The sequence below is a fragment of the Centropristis striata genome, chromosome 5 (genome assembly GCF_030273125.1).
Source record: "Centropristis striata isolate RG_2023a ecotype Rhode Island chromosome 5, C.striata_1.0, whole genome shotgun sequence".
Taxonomy (NCBI): domain Eukaryota; kingdom Metazoa; phylum Chordata; class Actinopteri; order Perciformes; family Serranidae; genus Centropristis; species Centropristis striata.
Window position 1 is genome coordinate 27974895 of NC_081521.1, and position 25054 is coordinate 27999948.

Consider the following 25054-nt stretch of genomic DNA (forward strand, 5'->3'; position numbering starts at 1 on the left):
AACGCTCCACTGCACTACCAGAATGCATTGCACAGTAACTTGCAAAGACAGTTAATGGGAAGTGTGGAAATGAGGAAGCCACCTAACACTGGAGGTTTTATTTGGGCCTTTTGCCAGTGCCAGTGCCAAAAAGTTCATTTTCAATTTCATTGAGCATAGTATTTAGAATGAGAGCTTGGCAGAGAGCCCATTTTTGTGCTAATAAAAACGTTTTTTAGTAAATGCTAGAATCATATAAAAGATACACACGCAAAATGGCTTTACAGACAAGATGAGTCTATTAGAAAAGTGAATCTGAAGGACTCAAATCTTTACATATTTCTTGTTAAGCTCAAAACAGGGCTGATTAATATAAAAAATGCAATTTAAAAACGTGTCATTTTCATAACTCACATAATTAACAGCAACTTAACAAGCTGTAGCAAGTGACAGTTGATTTCATATGTTATAATGCAGACTGTCAGCTGCTAACTCACTGAACTGTAGTTGATTCATGTTAAATCTGTGAGCTGGCTGGATCTAAAACACTGGACACAATATGCATGGAAGTGTCTTTGATGTATAAAGAAAGTTCAGGTGTGGGTTGTGTCTGTGGCCAACAGATGAGTTATGATTTGCTTTGTACAAAACATTTTCTTCCACATACTATCTAGGCCACACATATAGAATTGCAGTTAAAATCACAATATCAGTCAGAAAGAGCTGACATATTTTAGGAATAGGCTCATTTATTCAGCTTTTTGTTCCTCAATTACATTACATGTCATTTAGCAGACGCTTTTGTCCAAATCGACTTACAATAAGTGCATTCAACCTGATGGTACTAGACATAGACCACAGGAATCAAGTAAGTACATAATTTCAGGTACAGTACACAATGTTAAACTTCCTAAAACCTGCAGATGCACTGTAGATGTTTATTGTCATGTTTATATTATCCCTGTTTGCTCCATTTGTATTGAATTACAGTTTTGCTGCTATTTATTATTATTCATCAAATATTAATCTCTTCTTCTTGTTTTTCTTGTCAAATTTCACCCTGTCTTGCACTTCCTCACCTTTCATTTTCTCTCGTCACACTCACACACAATTATCGCATTCTAACTTGCATCCAGCCCCCGTTGTTCACACTTCTGACATGGTGCTCCACCTCTCTCATGCAACTCTAATATTTTCCTCTTCTATGTGCTTGACTCCTTCACCTTTTGTTCTTAATATTTCATTCCAGTAATCTCTCCATCTTTTCACTGGATCTCCGTCGTAATCCTCCTCACTCTCGAACCGCACCTGACTCACTTTCTTTCTTCGAAACACACGATGATCTTGACTCTGTGTCACGGTCTTTTCCCCTCACACACACATACTCATACTGACCAAAAAACCAAATGAACATTCGTGAAGGTCTTTGTCACACACTGACACATAAAAACACACTTCAAACACAGAAAGGAAAGAAGAAAGGGTAGTATATACTGTGCATATAGATACATATAATGACACATTTACACACGCACATTCACACATGCAGATCCCATGAAGCCAGCATGTGAACAGATGATCTGCTTGGCTGTCAGGGCAAACAGGCTGTGTTCAGAACATTGGCAGCCACTGCACTGCCACTACTAATTGCCTCTGCATATTCTCTTGTGTGTATGTGCGTGTGCATGTGTGTGCGTGCGTGTGTGTGTGTTGTGTCCTCATATAGTGTGGTGTCTTTCACACCCTCTGTGTGCAGGACGTGGTGACTAAATGTGAGATCACATGCATGCGTGTGTGTGTGCAGAATGTGACATGGCTTAGCCGTACTTGTGAGGACTGACTTGTGACAGCCCACTGGTCCTGACATTTTAGGACATTTTGAATTTTTGACCAGTCCTAACAGCCAAAACAGCTCATTTTAGGGTTACGCCTACACCTACTGCAGTGTAGTATTTGTGAGCGAGCTAATTGTGGAGTGGCCAGCAGTTTCCAATGAAGATATCCATTGTGAAATCATGTGTAAGTGAGTCAAACATCTTAAAAATAATCATGTTAGTGACATTAGTGACAGACGAAAAATTCAGTGTGCTTTCAGGGTAAATTTGCATAAAAGTGAGTGACTTTGGAAGCTCTCGGCTGACCATTATTATTATTATTATTATTATTATTTAACCAGGAGAATCCCATTTAGATTAAGAACCTCTTTTTCAAGGGACACCTGACCAAGATAGGCAGCAGCAAATACAAAACAGTTACCAAATTAGACAGTTAAAACACAAACCAAAGACAAACAAAAAAGCAGAAATTATCTGAACACAGCCACATCTCCAGTTATAAGAGGGTGTGCACACTTATGCAACCGGGTTAGTGTAAATTGTTCCCCTAAACGATTTCAGAGTTTGTTTTTCAATTGAATTGTTCACATTATAGGTCACATTAAAGGTGGAAAAAGTTCTGACATAATTTATCTCTGTCTCACAAAAACCTGGCATTTTAACACGGCTGTGTGGACTTTTTTTATCCACTGACTGTATCTAGAATATTTCCATTTGATGGAATGGTGCAGACATAAAAACATGAAGTCTGCTGTTTAAATATTTCCCCCAGTATAAATATCACACTTCTTCGATGGAGATGTGGAACAAGCTGATACAGAATATATATATGATGCTGTCAGACAGTGTGGAATAAGATGTGACTTAAAGGGAAATTCAAGAGGCTCTTTATGATATAAAATAGTACAGTGACCATCTCTACAGCTGCATTGCGAGGAACAGTTTTGCACTTGTTATGCTTTCATACCACTGTCACCAGTGCACCCTTTGCCATTAACCTCTTCACCTACCTGCATACTCTCGTGTCCTCGGCTGCGATAGTGTCTTTAACAGGCTGTAGCAGGCTTGGTATTAAAGCTAGAGTGTCATATGAAATGAGAATAACTAAGGAACCCGTTGGTGAAATGGATGTCATGTCACAATGTCATGATATCTTGTCAGGGAGGGGGCTAATAATGCTCCTCAGTTAGGCGAGGGTACAACTGATTTGGTCATTTTCAAAGGGGTCCCTTGACCTCTGACCTCAAGATATGGTATCTGAATTAAAATGGACTCTATGGGTACCTGCAAGTGTCCCCTTTACAGACAATGTAATGCTTATCTCATGCAGTTTTGGGCAAAAAACATGTAGTTTCCTCATGCAGTCCAATTGTGTCATTATTGCCTATTGAAAAATTATTTATTTGAATATTTCCTCACACTGGGGTCCCTAAACAGTCTTGGAATTGCATTAATTGGTTATGGATGGGAAGCTGAGACTCTTGTGGATTAATTTAGCTTAATTGTATTCATGTGTGATAATGTTAGTCCCCACAGTAGCCCTTTCATTCTAGTGAGACCATTTCTGACACTTGACTTTACTGTATAAAATGAGCTGCTGTGACCTCTTGGATAATCACAGCCTCATGAAACTTTACAACCACAAGCTAGAGACCCATAGGATTTATGGCTTTCCTATATTTTTGTATACTGACAATAAGAGGGTTTCTCAGTAGTTTACATAACTGGAATGCTTGCCATCCATTTGCTGGAAATTGAAATTATTGCAGAAATCTCCAAAATGTCAAAGATTTTTTTTTGTTAACTATTTTGATCAGTTCTTGAGTCAAGAAATGGTTAGCATCAACTCTGTGTAACAAATGAACCCATTAATTGCTGCAACAAATTATCAGCCATAATTAAGTATAGCAATGGACTTCATATACCCCCATCACAATGTTTGAAACCCTTATACACCCTAATCTTTCTAGAAGAGATAAACAACATATTAAAGTTGTCATATATCTCTCTGATGTTTTTTTCCAGCTCATAGCTACAGTGTAGTCACACACTAAATGTGTCCTGATGCTCCATACATTACTTCCTTTTTTTGTTTGATATTTAAGAAAAGGTTTAGGTAGGATACTGTTTCATCTGTTTTCAAGGAAATAATTTAAGTCAATGTAATGTCCTCACAAGCTTAGCAGAGTCAGTGAGTATACGTGTGTCCAACAGATCACTGGGTGAGTGAGCATCTCTTTTACTGCTCAATATGGTTCAATGCGGTATCTTTATTGTCTCCTAGAGAGCCATTTGCTTCGACCCTAGCAGATTCAATAATGCGCACAAACTGTTATATAAGGCCATATGAAAGACACATTCAGGTTATTGAGGAATATTGGCTACAAGAAGTCCAGTGATTTTCAAAATTGTTGCTCAATAAGATATACACTGCTTTGCCCGAATGTATAAAAACGTATCTTTTACTGACCTACAATTTGTCTTTAGTTTGTGTGTTACAATCTTGAATAGGCTTGAATGGAGTGGGCTGAAACAGAAAAGACTCCCCTATTCACCCAAGTGAGATGCCTTAGCACCACCCTTGTTTTCTTCAATTTCTTGTTCATTTTACCTGTACCTTTAATTGTACCAGGCATTAAAATGAAAAAGAAATTGAAGAAAAAAATAGTCTAATATTTTTTTCCATGACTGTACTGTATATAGGGAATTGACAGATATTGTTAATGCTAAAGTATTGAATCCCTTAGAATTTAAACTTCTAACCAATCACTCCAATTTATCTTGGTAGCAGTTGGTTTGCCATGCTCGTCAGTTCACATTAGAGATTCCTATTTTCGAAAGGTCAGAGTAAGTTCTCTTGAAGGTTATCTGGGCTCACACTTAGGGACAAAGTAAAGAACTTAGATTTCCTGTAGGAACTCTTTTGCGTAGAGAGCCGATAGATGTGGTTAGGGCAACTGATCAGGATTCCTCCCAGACGCCTCCCTGTGGACATCCATCTGGGAGGAAACCCTAAGGGCAGACTCAAGCCAGAGGTGTAATATATCCTGTCGAGCCAGGGAAAGCCACAGGATCCCCCCGGAGGATCTAGACAGGGAACGGATGTCTAAAGAGCCTCGTCTTACTTTGCTGGCTCCGCTAATTGAAACCAGATAAATAGCAGGAATCTGTGATCATAAGAGTATTTGCATGCTGGATTTCATGTTAAAATGTACATTTGTGGTTATAAGAAAGATATATTTCACTGTGCAGCTAACACTGAATCACAAGCTCACATAACATTTAAGTTATAATACTTAATGAGGTGTCTGAATATACAAAAAACAGTGGAGGTGAAGAGTGTCATGATGTAAAGCAGTCCTGATAAATGATCAAATAAGTCTGGATTGAAATAACATTCAAATCATTTTTCAAATACATTTCCCCAGTGCTACTCATTACTTTCCTGCTCTGACTTTCTCTTTTCAACAGAGGAAACATTTTTCGCTCATTCCTTCCAATTCATTACTTTCCAGTACAATTGCCATTCTTTCAATCTGTTCTCGACTGCCATCAATGAAACACAACTCTTCCTGAACAGATGTTTCACCGTAAAAGCCTTCCAGCAGCTCAAAGACGAGAATGCCTCCCTTTTAAAGTCAGCTTTTAATGTGAATGTCTGTTGCTAAAAGAACAAAAGAACAGCAAAGTAGAATCAGTGAATGAGAACAGTGTTTCAGGCCCTGTTCACACGAGGACGCTCGCGGGTAAAAACAACAAAATATTTTATCGGAAGTGCCTTTCGTTTAGACGGTGACGGCGTTTTGGGGTCTTAAAGACGCAAAAATCTGAAACCACCTTCCAAAGTGGAAAAGTTAAATACGCTCCGCCGTAGCGTGTCCGTCTACACTGACAAGATGCAAAACTCTGCTCAGATCTGCTCACGTCACGTATGTGTTTACGTCACATACATGCTCCAGTACAGGAAAATAAACAAACATGGGATTATTTCCATGCGTTGGACCTTCAAGCTGCTCTGGCAGCTCTAATAAACTTACAGGAGTCTTTCCACCAAATGTACAGGATATGTAGAGATAGTATTAGTGAACAGAGAAGGATCTGGAATTACCTCTATCACATTTTGGATGCAGCAATTCATCGGAGGCGAGCCAGACGGCTGTGAACGAGACCTGGGAGATCTAGTGATGGTGGATAACTTTGTGGAAGGAGAAGCTGATGAAAATGTGTGGCGTGAAAACTTCTGCATGCCCAAAGATGCTCTTATCGCTTTAAGTGATGCCGCCTGGCTGCATACAATCGAATTTCACACACTTTTGCGTCACCGTATGCACGCAGATTTCCTCCCGAAAACGCTCGTCTAAACGAGGAATAAAAAGTGAAGACGCGACGCCACTTTTGCGTCTTCTGTTGAGACCGTCCTCATGTGAACGGGGCCTCAGTTAATAAGAGAAAATTAAAGCATGATGAAAGCAGTGTTGTGAAAATATCCATTATATTGAGTTTATTGAAACTACAAGTAAACATGGAAGAAGTGTTGAGTTTATATCATGAGAGAGCACCGTCAAAAGCTAATTAATGCTGTATCTTATTTAAGCCTGTTTAGAATCCCAACAAGTCCTCCAAATTAAATGATAAAATCCTCCTAGAAACTTGAGGCTGGCTCCAAAAGTGATTCAGTCCAATAAACACGTGGTTAACAATCATGATAATGGGGGGGGGGAAAAGAATGGTTGTTTGAAATGGGAACAGCATTTTCTTGTAGCGTTGGACAATGTCTACCAAATTGGACAGTGAAACATCACGATGGACGATGATATTATCAGTGCAAGTCATCCAAACTGATCAAACCATACATAGGGGCTTTATCCAGCAGAATCATCATCTTTCAATCAATCAATCAATCAATCAATCAATCAATCAATCAATCAATATCCTTTATTTAACCAGGTAAAAAACTCATTGAGATCAAAAACCTCTTTTCCGAGAGTGACCTGGCCAAGACGGCAGCACAAAAACAAAATGGTTACGCTAAACATACAAGACACAAATAAAATACAGTCACACACTACAAGAAAAACAAGAGTTGGATTACATGATTACACAGTGCGATCACAAGATCCAATTTAGCTTATTTTTCTGTCTTTTAAAATTTACCTGAATTTCCCCAGAGTTACAAGATGTTTCTCTTTCACCAGAAATTTGTATATTACCAAGACTGGAAAAATAAGTGCCTTCTTTAACATGTGAATTAGTTTGAATTGATTCTCTTGTACTTTAGACCGTCGATTCGACAGCCGGAGTGTGCACCTTCACTTGTACTCGTGAAATGAGTTTGTTCACCATTAAATAAGTCAGAATTCATACTTTTCAATCACTTAAAACACACAGTAAACACTCACTCAGGTGTGAATGGGGGGCAGGGCTTTTAAATCACAATGCTGGGCTCGGTGGTCAATGACTGTCAGCCATCACGATGGATGATTGTCCATCAGCCCAACCCTAGTTTCTTGTGGTCCAATTTATTGTTGACCCAACTAACCACCCCAACCTCCCCATAGAGACTTTTTCTTTCTGAAATCACATCTGCTCACTGCCATAAGTGACCTGTATATCCAGTGGCTGAAACAGCATAAACCTTGTCCTCTATAGACTGGTGGTGGAGTGGCTGCTCAGCTGTTTTTGGTATGTATCACTCTGAGTAAAAGTTCACCATTGGTGGTTGTATAACCTTTAAGACAACTAAGACAACAAGTCCAACAGCCACTCTTAAATTACTAGCTACATTCTCTTTTGTTTCCAGTCAAAAGTATTTAGCAGCAAGAAGGGAGCAGACAAACAGTTTAGAATTCGACCTGCTGGGGGATGACAGTGCTGAAGGATCGTGGGTGGAGAAGCGGGTGGAGTGAGAGGGGCTTATAAGTGCCGAAGCAGTGTAATGGTCTGTTGCTGTCAGCTGAGACGGCACATGTGTCTCTCTGGCGTAAAGTATATTCCTGAGCCCTGTTGTTCATAATCATAATAATAACAGCGAATCATTTGCATTGTTTCTCTGCAGCTCTCACTGTCTCAGCTGGCAGCTACTTCACGCTACCCAACCATCAGCCACTCCAGCTCGGCGTTGCCGTGGCAACAGTCGTTTCCTTCTCTGCTCCATCCTTCCCCGTTGGCATCGGCCCACCAGCTGTCACATGTCGTAAGATTTCCACCCCCGTACACACCACACACACACACACACACACACACACACACACACACAGCCTTGTACTCCCGCGTTCATTTAGAGGAAAATACAGAAGCAGAAGGGAGTCGTAGGTGTATTTACACACAAGGTGCACATCCAAACACAGCAACACTTAGTATATAGTGCATACGCCTTTATGCATCCCCAAGGATATGCACACAGTCACTCAGTAGAGTTCAAAGACACACTCACCTTTATGGCACAAAAGGATGCACAGTTTGTTTTTGGTGAGAAATTTTTTCGTTCACAAGAATACTCCACAGGGTACCTTCAATATAGTACAATTGTGCTACATGTCTATAGTATGTCTAATTATTTTGTGTTTGCCATGCATTATTTTATTATTATGCATCCCTCCATTTATTCATTTTATGCTGTTTATGGTCTGTGTCGTGGTGGTAGCATGTTTAGCAAAGTAGCCCAGATGTCCTTCTCCCAAGCTGCTTCCCCCAACTCCTCCTGTGGAATACCGTGGTGTTTCCACACCAAATGGGATATATAATCCACAGGTTCCATGCCTAGAATGCTTTTATTATTATTCATATTTATCAGCTGCCAAGAGCACCACGCACCTTTCAGGCTGTTCTCATGATCAGTTATTCCTATGAAATGAATGCAATGAATTCCATAGCTATCACAAGCAATCTTGGCAGTTTATGTGGCATATAGACACATTAAGGGCACAAGGGAAGAGAGTTGGATAGCACAAACCTAGTTTTTTTACCCAGGAAACCAGTGTTTGTATCCCATTGGAAAACTTCTTTAACCACGTTCTACGTCACCAACACAACTGCATCCAGTAGTTCTGTGTGTAAGTAGTATTTCAAGCCTAGTCTGACTCAACAGATATAGACTGTTGGGATAAGTCTGCCATTGGCTGCCTATTTTAGACGTTTTTAGAGATTTTCAGACCTTTCTCCAGCATTGATACAGCTCTGTGGAGCTAGCTCTGATTTAAGCCTAATCCTGTTCTTTTTTCCCAACCTTAAACAAATGGTTTTGTTTCCTAACCTCAAGTAGTTCTGTATTACAATGTCGTCTATGGAAGAATTATCCTATCTTTATTCAAGAGCGTAGATTTTCAGTTTGAGGTGACGATTCAAATAGCTGGCTAATATGGTAAATTGGTGTATTTTAAGAGAGAAGCAGTTTTACAAACAGACCATATACCCGCCCCGACGGAGCGCTCAAAAAGGCTAGGGAACGCACCTAAGACCAGGCCACAATCTAGCTGTCTCCCTATTGGCTGGTGAAACACACTAGTTTAAGCGCAGGGCGGGACATCGTTCAGTCTGAGCAGACACCAACCTGAGAGGACGTGCGTGTTCTGGGTGCGAGCACAAAAGTTTGGAGAGCGCAGAGTTGAGATCTGAGCGTGTAGACTTTAGATTTGAGTGCGCACAGGACATATTTGAGTGCGAGCAAAATGTTTGTGTCCAAGAAGAAGAAATGTGAGCACAAGCATGTGATTTTTAAGTGCACGCACACATTTTGAAAGAAAGCAGCAGAAATCTGAGTGCGAGCGCAAAATGTGAGCATGAGGAGAACAAATCTGAGCATGAGAAAGACAAATTATGCTCTCAAACTGAAAATCTACGCTCTTGAATAAAGATAGGATAATTCTTCCATAGTCGTCAAGGAGCAGTGGTTCTCCTGCAGACTCCTTCCAAATGTTTGTCTACATCTTTAATAGTCAGCCCTTAAACACCTTGTGAGGTAGAACTCACTTAAATTGTTTGTAACTGCAATCTAATTCTTTAAAGCTTATGTCCACACCATACCATGCTCCCTCTTTACCCCTGAGAGCCTGGTCCTCAACTGGAGTAGAGTCTCTGGAAGCCAAAGGAAAGTGTGCATAAAGCCCTTGCAGACATGATGAATTGTGCATTACGACAGCCCTCGGCACTCTGGATGTCTTGAGTCCATAAGTGTGCAAGTGCACGGATGTCTGGGATCTAGTCTAGGAATGTAGCAATAGTTATAGAAAGTAACTGCAAGTCAGTAACAGTAGTTTCTCCAGTCATTTAATAGATAATATGGAACATATTATGAGTATCCGCTTCTTTGTTCACATTTCTGTATTAAGTTTTCCTTATTCCCATCTATTATCACAGTCGATTGTGAGACTTTTTCATTGATGTACTGGCCGGTCCACCTGCTTTTATGCCTCAGCACAGCTAAGAAGGACTTTGCTCATATTCTATCTAGACAGCAGTAGCTTTAATAGGTTTTCTCTCATATTTCATGTTTGAAATCCATATGGCTTAAGCTATGAATCATATTGCAGGAATAATCCAGGAACTGTGGATCAGGCTTATTGGAGATAACAATATAATCAGACGCACAAATGGCTAAAAAAAGACACAATTCAATTTGGTTTTGAAAGACTGACTAGGTCGTGCTTTGTAAAAACTGTCACAAGAATTTATCTGTCAGGCCGCCATTGTAAATAAATATTTGTCCATTAAGGGTCTGCAAACTACAATCAGAACATTAATATACAAGTAGACAACTACTTTAATGCACTGCCTTGTTAAATGATCTTAAAATATTTAATTCATATACGCATATATGTATATATATATATATATATATATATATATATATATATATGTATATATATATATATATGTATATATGTATATATATATATATGTATATATATATATATGTATATATATATATTTAACTACAGGGGTTATTAAAATATGACACAGATACACATTAAATAACCATCTATATCTGGCAACAATCTTTCATACCTTATTTTTTATGTATTTTTGGAATTAATTGCAGAACCTGTGTAATAATACATTGATTAAAGTTCTCTGTCGCTACGATGGATTTCCGTCATTTGGAGTTCACAGAGGCCACTTATGAGATCAATAGCCATGTTTCCTTTAGGGGGAAGAGTGGCCGCTGGGAAAGTCTCAGGCCACGCCCCTCAAATGTCCACTCACTCAGTGTGTCTCCATTACAAAAAAGGGCCCCAGAGGGATTTACGACACTCCGGAGGTGATGTATGGTTAATGATTGTAGGTTAATCGCTAAGCGACAGTTTCGACCGTGATCACATACACGATGGATTAAACACAGGAGAGGCAACTGTAGCTGCTGTCGCTAACTGTGCACAACGTTCGCCGCTGATCATAAACAAAGCAGCATGGCTAATTATGCACAGCGTCTGTGCACAGAGTGTCGGGTGCTAAACAAACAGAGATCGCTAAGTGAACACCTCCTGCAGAAGCAGCACATACACACTGTACTGCTACAGAGCTAACTGTTAGCCTATTAGCAATTTGCAGACTGGAAGCTAAGGGGTTAACATCCCCTCTGGCTCTGTGACTGCAGCTGGGAGAGACTGCTGCAGGAGGCCCGCGCCACGGCTCGTTAACAAAGAAAAGGAAAGGAAACTGAGAGAAGCTGTGAAGGTCCTCTCAGCAGTTAGAATATATAAAAGGTTTAAATAAGGAAAATTAAAACATGTAATGAAAAGTTATGTAGAGTAGTATTCAATATAATAGCAATCCAATGTGACTAACCAGATTAATTCAGGTTTTTAGTATATTTTTTATTGCTACATGGCAAACAAGGTACCAGTAGGTGCAGTAGATTCTCAGAAAACCAACAAGACCCAGCATTAATTTTTTATAAACATTTTTTAAGCGAGCCTATGTAACAGTTGCTGAACAGCTGCCCTGTTGCCACAAGTAATAAGAATAAAGAAGCAGGCACGTCCATAGCACCGGAGGGCAAGAGCATCATTCTCATCACACAAAATACAGCACTAGCAAAGCAGTGGGTGGTCATGGTGAGCTGTCATGCTCCACACATTGATAAAAATTAACTGATCAACAAAAGGGGCTCTTGAGCCACATTCTAAGGAAATATAGTTTAGTAACTATGACTATTATTATGACTATTATTATTACTACTATTCTTAAAACTGATTCAATACTTCATTGCAACTTTAAATTGTTGTACAACAGTAGATGTTACCTGGTCCCTTAATGTGACAAATGGATGGACAGATGATCCTGCTGTTTTGTCAGTTTTTGAGTTTGTCAGCTTTTATTGTAACACTGTTGGGATCTACATAAGAGAGAATTTAAAAGGTCCAAGATGCATTGTGATCGGATCACTCAAACTACTTGCCAAGGTGGTCTAGGACGCACATAGCCACATATAATTTGTAGTATAAATGCAGATGCATCACCAACAAGGACGTAACAGGAAAATACAGGAAAATCAGTGCAGAGTGCGAACGGTCAAACACAACGGTTTGCTATAAAATAGTATTATTGTCGGCAATGCCTGTGTATTGCCCACCAGCAACTATGTGCCGTTACTCTGTGACGTCAGCTCGGTTACTTTTATATCAGTTCAAAACTAACATTTATTTAACTAACGGTGGCTTGCATAAGCTTCTAGTCATACCAGTATAAATAAGGCTGTATTGAAGTGTATTCAATTGAGGATGGGAGTTAGCCTGGCTAACACCAGACTATTCTCAAATGCGGTCTTGTCTGGCAACGAGCAATGGATTTTTCCGTAGAGGAGGTGTGGTTTACGATCCTCCGGAGCCGTTTATTGGGCGCTTAGAATGTCTATCAAAAGCGTCTGTAGGTAGCTCTTAGCCAATCAGATCAGTTATACCAGATGACGTAGTAGAGCTACAGAAATGGATGTTTGTTGTGTGTGTGTCTGTGAGAGAGTGTTGTTTGCTGCTTTGCTTCTCCAGTTCTCGCTTTCTGCAAGATTATTTATTTTCACGCTTTTTTCCCCCTCAAGTCATTCAGCCACACACATCCACTGATTTTATGGGCAATAAACCAGCTGCTGCGGGTCTCTCGGCGGCCCTGCTGTCCCCCGGCTCGGAGCCAGATCACCTGCGGTGACCGGCGGTCTCGCCGGTGCGGCGCTAATCACCGGCGCTACTGGTGATCTCGCTCCGAGCCGGGGGACAGCGGTGCCGCCGAGAGACCTTTCGCCTTTCAACTTTCGCTCTAAACTATTTAAAACGCCGTCTACAGCTAAAGAGAGTTTCGCGTCTGCAGCAGCCATGTTGGATCCGGAAAACTACAAGCTTCCAAATGCCGAGTAGTACGCGTCATCGTCTTGCCGTCCCTCCCTCGCTCTGTGATTGGATCCCTAAAACAGGGCTAAGAATGCTTCCTGGATTCCAGACCCTTTCGCAGTTTGAAATTAAATTCGAGCGCGCAAGGCAGTCTGGGTATACCCAGGCTAGATGGGAGTGGTTATTGCCTATAAGTTCAACTTTTCATCAGTGCATGCAGTATTTCTTTTTTCAATAGTAACATAACATCCTGACTCTGTTTTAAATGTTTTCTCTTAAACTCAGGTTACATTGCTTGATTGTGATTGCTTATCTCATACTGTGCAGCTGATTCTGTACACTGCTTTGTTGGAAGTTGAAGTACACTGTCAAAATTAAAGCCGTAGATAAGTATGATGCATTATATCCCCGGTCCCCTGGCTGCCATTCGTTTTCAGTTATGATATTCTCAGAGAGTTTTTGTGACATTCTTTGTGCATATATTGAGTAATAAAATCAGCTTGTAGAATTTATTGTTCAAACCTCCATTTGTCCTTGTCCATAACCTCAACACACCTACCTATAAAAAGCAGTCACTCATATGTCATCACACAGCATAGGCTTGATGGCAGCAGGTTCAGATACACTATAAAGCCATTACTCTGAGCCTTTTAAACATGCTCTGGGTTCTACACCATGCCTTTGCATCCTCTAAGGTTATTATGCCGCAGGCTGTTGGATCAGAGGGGGAACATGGATGTGTATGTTGCAGCATGACTTTGGTCGAGGTTATTACCAGCATGTTTGATGGAAAGCCCAATAATGCACAGCCATGCATGTCCTCTGATAGGCCAACTGAACCATGCACATGTATCAAAGAGCAGAAAGGGGAAAAAAACACTTGACTGGAAAATGACACCATTAGTACTCCTTAGCTAATTATCTGTGCTAATACCCCTCCAGCTGCATGTCTGTCAATGACAAGAAGAGGGGATTAATGTTTGCCACCAAACATTTAGAATTGCTGAATTGATCCAGGGGTGTAAACAGTTCTTTTTCTTTTCCTAAATTGCTGATATGTAAAGGAGAAAGAAGCAAACATGGATAACAAGTAAAAACAAAAGAATGTCAGTAATTGTAACGCAGATTAAATGCAAGACTGCCTCAAAGTCAAAATATAAACAATGCGCTGTTGGCATTTAACTCATCACTGCTAATTCAGTCCTGTTTGCTTTTACCTAAATTAAAATGAGAAATTGATTGTCAGTGGCACTTTGGTTAAATTAAAATGTACCACAGTTGAGTCATTCTCATAGAAGGAAGGGACACAAATGTTGAGCAAAAATCACACAACAGAGAGAGTTAACACTTTTTTATGTGTCCTTGGAAGTTTCCTGGAAATAATTATGTAATTTAGCACATTTTTTAAATAGTCATTATTGCTACCAAAATATGATTATGTTTAATGGCTAAGGCAGATATTTTTCTTATTGTTAACAAATCCCATGATCAAAACCAACAATTAATTGATCCCAAGTATTGTCCGTGTATCCAAAGCCTGAAATATCTTATTCCTTGGTGCCATAATTCTCTGTTGTCCACTAAACACTTTAAAAACACATCAGTGAACCCAACCGTTACATTGGGAAACATGTTCCTTCTTTAGCATCAACATGGGCACTGAAGATTATCCTAGTAGGGCAAATTGTTAATTGTTTTTTTAATGCCTCAATCAATGTAACTCAAATGTCATTGCTTCATTTTAGACTATCTCCATGGAGGTGGAAGGAAGTTAGTGATTTCATTGTGCTAATCTAAGAGCTGACAAAAGAATGTGGAGAATGGAGGACAGGGACACAGACCTGTACTGACTGTTGCAACTCCAATTCAGCCAGTAAAAAAAAATATCTCATGAGATACATATATAAAATGTGTGATTCAACTTCAACCATGGTTAAATGTTAAAAAAGTAAGCAAAATTCACATTAAATTGCAATAAGGAACTTCAATACGTGTAATCGCAGCACGAATAAGCACCCAAGTATTGTGCTGCTATTGAAAGTGAAGGAAAGCTTATTGTTCCAGCTCTAGTAGATTATGTTTAGCCAGTCCAACATACACTGTCCTGCCAACATAAATGCTAACTGGTGCAGGAAATGTGTCTTAATCCACAGCTGAAAATAGTCTCCAACAAATACACTATTTACTGCTGCTTTAATAATGTCTTCAAAAAATGCTTTTTTTTTTTGCCATTTCTAAAAATTGTATATATTAAACTATGTATATTCACTCACTTTTAAAGATTTGTATATTAATAGTTGAAGAGATTAAATTGACATACCTCTCCACTATCTCTGGGTGTTGCCTTCCTGTCAAGTTTATTTATCGAAGCATTTTTAACAAACAGGCGTGTCATAAAGGTCTTTGCAGAAAACGGGACACAATAGCAGATAAAATCCAGTGCTTTAAAACTGTAGCAATTAAACAGTTACACACAAAGAGAAACATGCAGAAAGTCAAATCCAGGAGGAGAGCTCAAAAATTCAAATTTGTAAACCGTAATTAATGATTTTATAATTGGCGAGGCAGCTTGTGGGGAGTGATTGATCAGACAGAGTCACACCTTCTGTTTCAGACGTCTGTTGGTGTCCACATGTCACTTTGAAATAAGAATAGCAGAGCAGAGTTTCTGAGATTTGCATGTCATCCTGTCCATTTTTGGCTACCAAACATGTCAATATGAAGTTGTTATCAAGACAATTTGTGAATGTTTTTGGTGGCAAAAAAGTTTGTACATTGATGGACAGGGCTATTTAATACAGTGTGAATTACAGATGGGTACTAAGGCTCAATGCAGACATTCATAAGGACTGAGTAGAACTGACAGATGACTACTGTGAACTGAAGAGGTGAAATGCTACTGTAAGCGTAGGGTTGAAGCAGCCAAGGTATTAGGCCATTTCTACAATCAGTTCTGACAAGTCCACCACTAGCTTTCTCCCCTACAGCTGTGTTTCTTTGTTCTAAGCCCCCATGACACAATTATACCATCCGTGTAATTTCCATGCACCCAGCTGCCAATTAGTGAACTCCTTTTTTGGATTTCTTTCCGCTCCTGGCTGTAATTCAGTGTAGTAATGTCATACGCACCTATTATTTTACTATGTGCATCTCATACATTAAAACATCAGCCTGAACTACAGACACCTTCTCTTGAGCTTTACCTTAGATTTTAAATATAAACCACCCACCCCAAGTATTGTTGAAATCATATTTCTTTAGAAGTGTTCAAATTAGCTCTTCATTTACCAGCTACTGGCTGATCATGTCCTGTATCTGTGTCGTCCCATTGTCGTGCAGGCCTGCTCAGGTGTCAGCAACATCGCCCACCTGGAGATGGACCTTCAGCGGGAAGGGGATGTTTCACTTTCAGCTCAGGATGAAGGAGATCAACTTCAGGAGCTGCCCTTCACCCCTGTCCATGCCCCTGTCATCACTTTGGGGACGAATGTGCCCAGGTGAGGCCCGTCATTTGTCTGCCTCAGGCATGGTCAATTATCTGTTGTAGAAAATCGGTTTTATTCAAAAATAAGCATATCTGCCCGTTTTTGTAGAAGCTGTCCTGAACAAAAGACATCTTAAAGTATCTGAAACCTGTAATGTCATTTGAACATTCACTGATAATGCTTACATGGTAAGAGTTTAATCGTATAACAAATAGAAAAGTCAAATGGCCAAACAAATAAGCATTGACTTTTGTTTTGTCTTATTATGCTATAATACATCACTTGTAAATGGCTTTTTCTCTAAAACTAATACAGGATAGTTTGCATAAAACATGCTGGACATTATTTCCTTGAACATGTTACGTTGTGGCAGCCTTTTCATCAATATTAATTTAAAGGTTAGATTTTTGCATTAACTGAACTAAAATCGATTATCTATATACAGGGCTTGAAGACCTCCGGCACGGTGCCGGAAATCCGGCTCGGGATTTTTTTTGGTGTTTTTAAAAAACAAACAAAAAAAACCTTGGTTAGTTAGATGTGGATATGACCGGGGAGGGCAGCATTACGGTGGATAGCGTATATCCTGCCTGGAGAAGAAGAAGGCGGCTCATTGGCGAGCGTGCTTTAGACCCACGTCATTACTATTTCTCAAGAAAGTGTCTGGAGACAAATTCAGCGACTCCTTACTCTTTTTAACGACCCGCTAACGGGGCCCGCCGGAGGCCGGCTCGTTAAGAGCCGCCGTTAGCTGCAGTTAGCTACAGTTAGCTCTGTAGCAGTACAGTGTGTATGTGCTGTTGCTGCAGGTGTTCACTTAGCGATCTGTTTGTTTACAATAAGCACCAGACAGTGCACAGTTAGCGCGTACCATTAATTCACGATCACTATGTTTATGATCAGCGGAGACACTGTGCATAATAATTAGCCATGCTGCTTTGTTTATGATCATTTGCTGTGCAACGGCGAAAACCATACGTCACCTCCAGAGTCTCTAAATCGCTCTGGGGGCTAACTTACTGTGGAGACACGCAGAGTGAGCGGACATTTGAGAGGGTGTGGCCCGAGACTTTCCCGGTGGTAGTCGAAACACGGCTATACGGTCCGTGTGCGCTCTCCCACACGTCAACCTTACTGGGGATTTCCACCGGGCGCGGAACGGCTCCGCCGCGGGTTTGCTCCGTCCTCTGCCCGGCGTCAGTTCCCACCGGGCGCGTAACGGCAGCGTAGCGAGCCAGCCATATGGGTCTTTTCAGAATCGCGGGTACATTTCGCATCTCCCAGAAAAACCTTTGATTATTTCCCCCTAAAAAAGTATTTACTGGATCTGTTTTAAATAATATTGCTAATTATATTGAATGTTCACCAATAATAATGTTTGGTGTGTATTTTAGGCACAATTTATATGTAAAATATTCATTAAATGATTCCCACCCACCAATTATTGGCTGTCTTCAGCTTGTGATTCACATGTTCATGTTGAATTAACATAAAATAATTCATTAAAATTAGCAGGGTTTTTTGTGCTAATTCTATAAATATTTATACCTACAGTTGCACAGAGTATTTATTTTCTGTAATACATGGGATTTCAACATTAAAAATATATATATTTTTCTTTATCTGTCCCTATGATCCGGTCAACTCTGTTATCTCTGTTATAAAACCATATAAAAAACCCTACAGCATTCAAATAAAAAACATGAGACCTGCACCCAGTGATGTCACTTCCTCTTGCATAAAACATTTGGAGGGAATTATAGAATGTTAAACTTTCTCTCTCATTAACTTGTACAAAATGTTGAGAATACAGTAGATTAATTAAATGTCAAATCTGTTACTAGGATATTCTAGTGAATCTGTCAGTCATTTTTTTTTTAAAACAATTATATAATGAAAATTCATAAAATTATGGTTTTATTCATGACATGTGGTATCTGGTTTTAAGCTAGCACGTGGAGTTAAAGCACAAAATGGTGGAAAATGTCAACTCTGTTATCGTCAACTCTGTTACATGTTTCAAAATTTTAATGATAACAGAGTTACTGTTTTTGGCCTTTTACACATAGTTTGTCAACTCTGTTATTCATGTCAACTCCATTCACATAGGCGTCAACTCTGTTTCACACAGTTTTGTTTTAAAAAATTCTAATTAGATATGTTTTATTGTTGACAAATTAACCAGAAGCTGTGTCATAACTAACATTCTCACTATACATGAAATTTCAAAGCATTTCATTCATTTTTGGAGCAATATTTAGAGAAAATCCAAACTGTCTTGGCAACTTTCCAATTAAATGTGTCAATGTTTTTACTCCTGAAAAAAAGAGTCTTTATCTTAGAAAATTTAAAGTTGAATTAGCGGATGTAAAGACAAAAGTTCTCTTAGGAAAGACATGGTTTTAAAATGTATTACATTTGAGTACTATAAATATTTACCCTAATTTGTCTGCAACAGAGTTGACTGATTTTACTGTTACTACGATGATTTTCTAGCCTGGGTATACCCAGACTGCCTTGCGCGCTCGAATTTAATTTCGAACCTCCAGGCAGTCTGGCAACCACGGGAGTTTCTTAGCCCTGTTTTCAGGATCCAATCACAGAGCGGGGAGGGACGGTGAGACGATGACGCGTACTACTCGGCACTTGCAAGTTTTCCGGATCCAACATGGCTGCTGCAGACGCGAAACTCTCTTTAGCTGAAGACGGTGTTTTAAATAGTTTAGAGCGAAAGTTGAAAGGCGAAGGGTCTCTCGGCGGCTCCGCTGTCCCCCGGCTGGTAGCGAGATCACCGGTAGCGAGGCTATTAGCGCCGCACCGACGGTCTCGGCGTCTTGTTGCACCGAGCCGGCGAGACCGTCGCTCACCGCCGGTGATCTCGCTCCGAATCGGGGGACAGCGGAGCCGCCGAGAGACCCGCAGCAGCTTGTTTGTTGCCCATAAAATCAGTGGATGTGTGTGGCTGAATGACATGAGGGGGAATAAAGCGTGAAAATAAATAATCTTGCAGAAAGCGAGAACTGGAGAAGCAAAGCAGCAAACAACACTCTCTCACAGACACACACACAACAAACATCCATTTCTGTTGCTCTACTACGTCATCTGGTATAACTGATCTGATTGGCTAAGAGCTACCTACAGACGCTTTTGATAGACATTCTAAGCGCCCAATAAACAGCTCTGGAGGATCGTAAACCACACCTCCTCTACGGAGAAATAAACGGCAGGTGTCCAGACCCAATCGCCAATGAGATTTGGTCTGGTGTTAGCCAGGCTAATGATTTTCAGAATAAATATTTTAAATCTTACATGTTTAAGCTTGACCAATGCTGGAAGTGTTAAATTAAAAGTATTGTCTTTGGGAATTAAAAAAGGTATTATGAAGGGAAAAAAAGAAAAACATTTTTTTGTCTAAACTTCAAATGTACCCGCAATTCTGAAATGGGCCATATACACACGAGATTAAGGAAACACGCAATAATCCTGAACGTACAAGAGACAGCGAGATCCCGTGATAAACTGTGTATAAGGTAAACAGCAACAGCAACAACAACAAACAGTTTACTTTGATTCTCCAACGTAGAAGATCTGTTGATCTGACCATCTATCCTTTTAAAAAGAATGTGGTATGTCATAAATGATTGAATGCTGTTCAACTTCAACAATCCGACTCCATGTCTCCGACCCTCTGAGACCCTTTGATTGATTGATCGATCGATTGATTGATTGATTGCTGATCTGTTGCCAAGACGTAATGTTGATGTGAAGTTGTTTTAGGCTGCATGAACTGCGTATTGTTATATTTTGAAAGGAAAATTTTTACTGCATAACTGGAAAACTGACATTAACTGGAACACCCCCCCCCCCCCCCCCCCCCCAAGTGAAATACCACTTCATGTTTGTTGGTGCTGGCATCAGCTGTGTAATATGTATTGCAATAAAGCGAGCGAGTATAATGATAAATGCTTGTGATCTGTAACCTTGGAAATCCATTGGTATTGAGTGGAATTAAATTGATGGAAAGCTCTTCAGGATGTTCAAGTGTATTCCAGGTATATGAAACATATGATTTTGGACAGAGGCATTATGTAGTCAGGTTGTGTGTCCGTCAATCCCATTCTGGTGAACTGGATATCTCATGAACACCCTGAAGGAATTATTTCGAATTTTGAACAAACGTCCACTTGAACACAAGGATGAACTGAGATTTTGGTGGCCAACAGTCAAGGTCACTGTGACCTCACATCCCTTCTGTTCTTGTAAACATGATATCAAGAACAACTTGGGGAAATGTATTTTGTGTTGATGCAATCAGTCGCTTGGACTCAAGGATGAACTGATGAGATTTTGGTCATCAAACTATGACCTCACAAAGCACTGTTTTGGCCACAACTCAAGAATTGATATACTAATTACGCTAAGACTCCACATAAATGTACGGTGGCCCTGAAATGCAAACCACACCAGCAATTCGCCACAACACGCCAGCAATTCATCAAAATGGAAAGGAAAGGTACATATTGGACACTGATCCTCCTCCTAATTGGTTCCTGCCTTCGTTCACTTCTCCATAGTCAAACCAGCCGCCCATATGTAGTGCGCCCGTATTGTGATATTTATGGTAAATTAATTGAGCCTGTTCAGAGTGAGCTGACATGAAGGATAAACACTTTACTATCATTCTTTGTCACTTTGCAGTATAAAACTCTTACCTGCAGAGAGGAGATGAAGTATTAACTTTACATGGACACATGTGATATAATCAAATTGCATTGCGCAGAAAATGTATTTGTTGTGTAGGCGAAATCAGGAGGAGGATCAGTGTCCAATATGTACCTGTTACCCCGTTTTGATGAATTGCTGGCGTGTTGTGTGAATTGCTGGCGTGGTTTGCACTTCAGGGCCAACGTATAAATGTCTTATAGAATGAAACTCAACGTCACTGTAACATTGAAAAGTTCTGCAAAAACATGTTTCTGGCCATTATTAATGACCGTAGTTGAGGAACAGAAGGGGATGTTGAACCCATTCACATTTGGTCAGATACTGAATTGGTGACACTAATCCCTGGTGCTGAAAATGAGGTGATTGTATAGATCATCTGTGCTGTGTTTAACTTCAATTTTTCAGAATTTGTTTCTTTACTATTTATTTGCAACAACTTCCATATTTGAAGCATTGTCTGCTGTCATGGATGCATAAACTGCAACTTTGCTGCTTGGTGGAGGCACTCATGTGATGGTTATTCTAGTTTATGTGATCAGGCCAGTTTCTGTTGCAGCTAACCTCTCCATTGCACGGAGGAGGATGACATGAATGATACTCACGTTGGTTTGTCAACAGTATTGAATGAAGCCACTTTGAACATCTATTTAACATGCTACTGTTTTATCTGCCCGGGTATCTCTGTGTGAACACTAGTACACTCCTTCATTAGCACAATACTTCACTGTCTTGCTATCTACGGAGGGATATCGATTGGCTCACTAATTGGCAGCGTGTGTTCACTGGCTGGTATAGCGGCGTTGTCAGTAAGCAGGAGAATTCCGCTCAGAGCCAATTTAAAGAAATCGTTTTGTCAGCCTTTACATCCCACTTTGGGTAATGGTCTCAGTGTTGTTTGTTTGTGTGTGTGAGAATTCATTATTAAATCCGGCTCAGAGGAAGAAGTTTTGACTTTGATTTAGTTTTACAGCATACAGTTCACATTCCAGCTAATAATAGAGTTTGGAGAGTATATCTTAATGGCAACGGTACAGCAGCCAGGTCTGTTGAGGTGGGACACCGAATGAGTACACCCTGCAAATAATGGGCACAATAACTCAGAAACAAGGCATTGCATTAGCACTGAGAGTCTGTAAATAAGCAGCTGGCATCCAAACAGTTTCCCAATCCCAGAGTTTGGATCCAGACACGATGCTGTTCAGTTCAGTGGGCTGAAACATCTCTGCCTCTTCACTCGGAGCCAAAACATCTTTTTGACTGTTTTCAGCGTGGAATGACCCACTTCTTTGAGAAGAACAATGAAGTCTAAAGAAGTTTAATTGAAGTTGCCATGCATATCTGATTGAGCCCTTTGAAATAAAAATGATGGGTTGAATATTAATCCACTTGGGCTAAATTAAGATATAACTTTGAAAGCATGAAATTGACACAGCCACAGAGGAAAACCCAATTGATTGTCTTCTTCTCTGTTGTTTCCTTAATTAGTTTGATCAAGGCGTTATTCTTTTTAAAATGTGGAGCTGTGGGCTCGTCTGTTTACCAACTGGACAGCCGCAGCATTACTGTTATGATAAGTCAGAATATTATCGTTCATTTTCCCGTGCTTGCACTTTACCCAGCCATCTGTGCACTGTGTTTATCTTACCCAGAGTGTTTGGTGTCAGCGTTGAAAGTATAAGTTATGAATGTTACCATAGTTGCGGAAAAACAGGTGGCCACTATGATTAGAGATAACTGCCAATTATGTTTGAAAATCCTGAGGGAGCGCTTTGGCACCCGTTCTCTCTCCGCTGTAAGCGTTCCTCGCGGTGCTGCTGCTTGACGGATATTGCTGACATCCTCATGCTGTCTGATCATTGTTTCACTGCATTTTTGTTAAGTCCAGGCGGAAATTGCTATTCAGGTACAAGTTATCTCCCAAAAGGTAAACATCTTGAATCACAATGGATCCGATCCAAGGTCTGAAATGTTAAAGTGGCACAGTATTCCACTCTGATCCAAAACATTTTTTCTGCCTCATTTACAACCACAAATCACCCAAGTGAGGCTGGTGCATCGTGGGCTAAAAACACATTTCCCTCCTGCTGCTCATAAAGCATTAGGAACGGCATTTGCTCAAGTCTTTTCAGCTTGGCAAATGATCGATTGTGTGCTCATGATCCTTCCTCTAATTTAACCTTTTTCCTCTAGTTCCTGCTCCGTCAGCTCCAGAAGCTCTCTGGCCCACCTCTACTCTGCTGGCTTCCCTGACATCGTGGACTGTAGTGGGCAGGTGGCGGAAGTCCTGGACCCCACAGAGCCCGTGCCCTTTGACCCCCAGCGGGAAGAGACTGACCATCTACAGGGCAACCTGCTGGTGTTCCAGTTTCTGGCATTTACAAGGTGAGGCCTACACTGCTGGGTCTCATGAATCTGCAGCGTCATTATTGACTGATCCCTGCAGCTCTTGTACTGCACAATGTATTTGTTGTTGTTATTGAGATCAGTATGGATTTGACTTGTATGCTATGATAGATTACATGTAAATCTGTAAATGCAGTGATTTAGTTTCCTGAAATGCAGAATTGTTGCTGTTGCAGTCACTTTTGACCGACCCGCTTGCCCTTTAACCATATACAGGAATAGATACATACTTTATGGATGACAACGCCTCTGCTGCCTTAAGATTTCTCTTTTTTTTACTATTGAACTGCAGCCAAGAATTCAATACACTTAAACCACGAAGGCATAAAGTCCTGTCAGTCATCCTCTACACACATGCCAAAAACATACCCATACACAGCACGCACACGTACGCTCACAATTTAAAGAAAAACACATAAACACATTTCCCGTCAGCACGGGCTGGATTGCGACTCTGTCAGTGGCCCGTTACAAAAGCCCTGGAGCCAGCGTCCCCCTGTCAGGGGCTGACAGTGGAGGGGGGCTGCTGAAGGATTGCTACAAAACACACCACTCTGCTGTGTGTCCTTCCTGCTTTTCATCAGCACTGTCAGCAGTTTGAAACACCCGACTCACATCTGTGTTGTTCATCTCAGACTCACCGTCATGCTGCCATGACTTCCTATGTACCAGCCCCAATACTTGCTGTTAAATGACTTGTGATGTAGGCTTGTATTGATCGGTGATCAGGTTGTATATCATCTTTGGATGTTATAAAGAATCATCTCTAGAGTTTGCACCCTACTGTGCATTTGAAGGTTTTGAAGGAAATGTTTCTGGAGGAGCGGCATGTGCACCCACGTTATGGATAGGATTTGGAATGTAAGATAGCAAAAGTAGCATCCATACATCCATTATCTTTGATCACATATTCAAACTTGGGTCGCGGGCGGCTGGAGCCAATCCCAGCTGACATTGGCCGAGAGGCGGGGTACACCCTGGACGGGTCGCCAGACTACCCACGCTCAAACTGGTGACCCTCTTGCTGTGAGGCAAGAGTTAAAGGTAACAAAATATGTTAAAGAGAACATGATGCTGTAAAATCACAGCATCAAGCACCAACTCAAAAGCCTTAGTTTGAATGTAAAATGTACACAATCTTAAATAAATGTTAATTCTTGTAACTTTTACTGTCACCACCTGGTGATCAGATCCCCTATCAGCTATCCAATCAAATTAGACGATATGAAAATAGAAATGATTGCCCAGCCCTAATGTGATCCATAATGCTGTTCTTATTACTATATCTGATTAGAAAGTTTTCAGTTAG

At 40.4% G+C, this 25054-nt stretch overlaps 1 protein-coding gene across 1 annotated transcript in view; it reads left to right on the forward strand.

Moving 5' to 3' along the window:
- Nucleotides 1-25054, forward strand: part of nphp4 (nephronophthisis 4) — a 206501-nt gene that overhangs the window by 114290 nt on the left and 67157 nt on the right. The window contains exons 12-14 of the mRNA XM_059333949.1: nt 7870-8007; nt 16472-16629; nt 23533-23724. Coding sequence (XP_059189932.1) covers nt 7870-8007; nt 16472-16629; nt 23533-23724 — 488 coding nt within the window. The remainder of the gene's footprint in view (nt 1-7869; nt 8008-16471; nt 16630-23532; nt 23725-25054) is intronic.